The sequence below is a fragment of the Rattus norvegicus genome, chromosome 4, assembly GCF_021556685.1.
Source record: "Rattus norvegicus strain SHRSP/BbbUtx chromosome 4, alternate assembly SHRSP_T2T, whole genome shotgun sequence".
NCBI lineage: Eukaryota > Metazoa > Chordata > Mammalia > Rodentia > Muridae > Rattus > Rattus norvegicus.
The window spans coordinates 48,418,163-48,423,029 of NC_141537.1; the positions used below are offsets into that span (position 1 = coordinate 48,418,163).

At 39.5% G+C, this 4,867-nt stretch overlaps 1 protein-coding gene across 1 annotated transcript; it reads left to right on the forward strand.

Moving 5' to 3' along the window:
- The first annotated feature begins 2,242 nt into the window (after positions 1-2,242).
- On the forward strand, positions 2,243-3,461 carry Pdia6l1 (protein disulfide isomerase family A, member 6 like 1). Its single transcript, NM_001109459.1, is given in 1 exon segment — positions 2,243-3,461. A coding segment is annotated over 1 exon segment (420 nt). The 5' UTR covers positions 2,243-2,359; the 3' UTR covers positions 2,780-3,461.
- Positions 3,462-4,867: the final 1,406 nt, after the last annotated feature.

Sequence of the window (4,867 nt, forward strand, 5' to 3'; positions counted from 1 at the left end):
ATCTGTTTCAGTCAGCTACTCCTGTGAGAAGACAGCAATGCTCCTGGCTGTAAGCAAGTCACATCATCAGTCATAGTGTCAGGCCTTGGTGCCCGCCCACAGGATGGATCCCAAGTTGCACTGTCACTGAACCACCTTTCTTCCAGTCTCTTCTCTATTTTTGTACCTGCAGTTCTTTTAGGCAGGAATAATTCTGGGTCAGAAATTTTGACTGTGGGTTAGTGACCCTGTCTCTCCACTTGAGGCCCTCTCTATCTACTGGAGGTAGACTCTTCAAGTTCCCTTTCCTCAATGACCTTAGACCATTTTGTCTAAGGTCACCCCTCACTGAGTCCTGAGAGTACATCCAAGGTCTCTTGTACTTTCTAGAGGCCCCTTCCCCATCTCCCATACCCAGAGGCTGCTTATTTCCATTCATTCTCCTGGCCCTCTGGGCTTCTCTCGTCCCTGACTTTCCTGTTCCCTTTCCCCACCTCCCCTCTCCCACCCAGGTCCTTCCCTCCCTCTGCCTCCTGTGATTATTTTCTTCCCCTTTTTAAGTGGGATTGAAGCATCCTCACTTGGGGCTTCCTGCTTATTACTTATTATTCTTAGTGTCTGTGGGTTTTATCCTAGGTATTCTGTAATTTTTGGCTAATAAATACCAGTGAGTACATACTAGGCATGCCATTTTGGGAGTCATTACCTCATTCAGGATGATATTTTCTAGGTCCATCCATTTGCCTATAAAACTCATGATATCCTGACTCTCATAGCATTGTGTAAATGTATCACATTTTCTGCATCCATTCTTCTGTTGTGGGACATCTGGGTTGTTTCCAGTTCCTGGCTTTTTTCAAACAAGTCCATTACGAACATAGTGGAACACATGCCCTTGTGGCATGGTGTGGCATCTTTTGGGTATATACCCAAGAGTAGTATAGCTGGATCTTCAGTTTTCTGATTAATCTCCAGATTGATTTACTGAGTGGTTGTACCAGTTTGCAATCTTACCAGCAATGGAAGAGTCTTCCTCTTTCTCCACATTCTGTCCCTTGAGTTTTTGATATTAGCCATTCTGAGTGGTGTGAGGTAGAATCTCAGTTAAATCTGCTGTTCTGTAAACTCAAATAATTTTTTCAGGTAGATCTTTGCGTTTTCAGATCCCATCTTTGGCATTGACTTCCTTCTCTTATAATTTAATTAAAAACAGACTGAATCACTTGGCAGATTCTTAATAGTATGTACTTTTCTTCTCGATATTGCTTGCATCACACAGATAACTACTTAAAATAATTTCTTCGTTCATGGTCACTAATCATTTGCTATGTGTGAATTAATCAGTTATGTTGACCATTTAAGTGGTTATTTACTTCACATTCAGGATCTCTTTTGTAAAAAATAAAACAATATATATCAGTGAAATTTTTATCTTGACTCAATCTTTTTTTATAAAGTAATCAACATATTTATACTAAAGTATCCACAATCTAAACATCTAACCTTTTGATGTTCACTTATCAACTTTCTCATGATACACACATCTTTTACTTAGTATTTTTGTTTATGTAACACACACACACACACACACACACACACACACACACACAGACATACCCTAGGAATTATAGTCCAAATAACTTTGAAAAAAACTGAGCCCTTAGATAGTTGTGATTTCAGTAATCAAGAAAACAAGCAAGCCTTGTTTTCTTTAAATATTATTGATACCTCTCTGTGTCTCCCTGTCTCTCTGTATCTATCTATCTATCTATCTATCTATCTATCTATCTATCTATCGATCTATCATCTATATTATTTCTCTCTTTCTCTCTCTGCATTAATACATAAATACAACCTTATGAGTCCAGTTTTGTTGTTTGTAAACATATATATATATGTATATATATGTATATATATATATATATATGGTTTCAGGGAGGAACTCTATGGATCTTTGAATATGAATGTCTTTTTCCCGTGTGTGTGGGTGCGTGCGTGCGAGTGTGTGTGTGTGTGTGTTTTGTGTCCACGCACGCGTTCAGGCAAGCATGCATGTGTATGCAAGATTACTCCAGTAATTTAACTTATTTTGGAAATGGGATTATTATGACATCATGGATTTCATCATTATCAGAGATGGACTCTTCAAATTAAATAGATGTGAGGTGTTAGCCGCGCGGACAGAATGTGAGTGATCTGCGTGGCTTGCCTGGTGCTTGGTTTGGTGAACTGTACCTTCTTTCTAGCAGTCAGTGGTCTTTATTCCTATAGTGATGATTTCATCAAGTAAACACCATAAAATTTCAGCAGAGATGATATTCAGAGTGATAGTCTGCCGCTGCTTGTAGAATTTTATTCACTATGATGTGGTCATTGCCAGATGTTAACACCAGAATGGAAGAAAGCAGCAACTGTATTGAGAGATGTTAAAGTCAGGGCAGTAGATGCAGGTAGACATCAGTCCCTGGGAGATCAGTATGGTGTCCAGGGATTTCCTACGATCAAGATTTTTGGAGCTAGCAAAACCAAACCAGAATATTACCAGGGTGGCAGGACTAGAGAAGCCACTGTAGATGTGGCCCTCAGTGCCTTGCACCAGCTCCTGAAGGATTGCCTCGGTAGGCACAGTAGTGTGTACTGTTCTGGAAAGCAGGGCAAAGGTGATAGTTCTTGTAAGAAGGACATGGTAGAGCTGACAGATGACACCTTTGATTATAATGTCCTTGTGGTGAAGACGCTTGTGTGGTTGGATTTTATGTTCCATGGTGTGGACATAAACTTGGAGCCAGAATGGTGGTAAAGTGGTAAAGGAACAAACAAATGAAACGCTGAAACTGGTAACCATAGATGCTACCATGAATCAGTCTTTTGCCAGCCAATGCAGGATTAAAGAATTCCTACAATCAAGATATTTTAGAAAATCAAGTCTTCTGTGGACTGTGATGGTGGACGGACAATATCTGACATAGTGTCAAGGACCCTGAATTTTTTCTCTGATAATGTTCCACCTCCCGAGGTGCTTGAGATAATCAACAAAGACATAGCCAAGAAGATATGCAAGGAGCACTAGCTTTGTGTCGTGGCCATGCTGCCTCACATCCTGGGCACCGGAGCTGCAGGCAGAAACTCTTACTTGGAGGTTCTTCTGAAACTGGCTGATAAGTACAAGAAGGAAATGTGGGGGTGGCTGTGGACAGAAGCTGGAGCCCAGTATGAACTGGAGAACGCACTAGAGGTTGGAGGGTTTGGACATCCTGTAATGATAGCCATCAACGCATGCAAGACACAGTTTGCTCTTCACAAAGGGTCTTTCAGTGAACAAGGCGTCAATGAGTTTCTCAGGGAACTGTCGTATGGTCATGGCTCCACAGCACCTGTGAGGTGTGGTTCTTTCCCTACCATCATCACCAGGGAGCCCTGGGATGGCAAGGATGGTGAGCTTCTTGTGGAGGGTATCATTGACCTCAATGATGTGGAACTCGATGACCTGTAGAAGGATGAATTCTGAGGGCCACACCCCAACCTTCAAATGTCTTTCCTTGAAAGTGAGCAGTTTTCCAGAAGGGAAAGTTCTTCTGGTCAGCTGTCTGTCACTGGCCTTTCCCAGCAGCCCTCGGCAGTCACTAGAAACTGCCAACATTGAACCACAGAGTCTCAAGAAAACACTGAAGAATTCAATGAACTGTAGCAGTGAATTGGATTGTATTCTCTGGCATATTATAAAGAAAACTGGGCTATTGAAAGATTTTTTTTTCCTCCTGACTGCTGCTTGAATGTTCTTGGAGGCTGTTTCTTATGAATAAGGAAGGTTTTTAAAATGTGATTCCTTTGACAAATAATGTCTTTTCCCATTAAATAATAAAATTATATTTTGGACAATGCTAATAAATGTATAAAAATTTAAATTTAGCCACAAAATGAATTAATCTTCAAAAAATAAGAGTGAATTAGTTAAAAAGTAACTTAAACATATTATAATATATTGCAACATTTATAATTATAATAAGGAATTTATTGGATGAATTTTCAGTGTATCATTTTTCTTCAAGGTTTTAGTTAACAAATGCAGACCATGTATTTGGTTCTTCTTGTAAGTATGCTGCCTATTTGATAATATCTTTTATAGGTAATAAAAGGAAGATCATGGAATCCATCTCTGTGCCCATCATCACTGACAGAGTGGTAGAACCATGACTTCAACTTGTGCTGCATAAAGTACCACATCCAATTTATCATATGCAAGGTTCTGATACCAAGGGCTCTCTCATTTTCCATTGATGAATTAAAGTGTACCATTTAGTTTTACAGTATTGCTGTGAGTTTTTTGTTTTGTTTTGCTTTATATATTTTTTCTTGTTTTTGGAGATGCCAAGTGTTTTAAAAAGATTTTGGAATGAACACACACACACACACACACACACACACACACACACACACATACACACACACAAGAGGGAGAGAGAAAGAGAGAGACAGAGACAGAGACAGAGACAGAGAGACAGAGAGAGACATTTTACTCAATCTCATTGGTCTTTTCTCCAAATGGTTTTTATTTCTGTATTTTGAATTATTATTACTTGTCTTTTTCTCTTTATTCATTGCCTGAGTCTATTTCTTGCTGACATAACAGAATATGAGAAGCTGATGCGTCTATAATGAATAAACTTTATTAATTTGCCATTCTAGAGAGCAGAAAATCCACAATCAAAATGCCTGTCACCTGTCAGCTCACTACATGCAGAAGGGAGAGGGTAGGAGGGCAAAGGAAGGCATTGACAGTGGCTAGCATAGAGTTTGTGTATGTAAATTAACATCACTTAAAGCAGATTTGCAAAATGGCAACACTACTTGATGAACCAACATGTCTGGAGAAATGTGACAAAGCCCT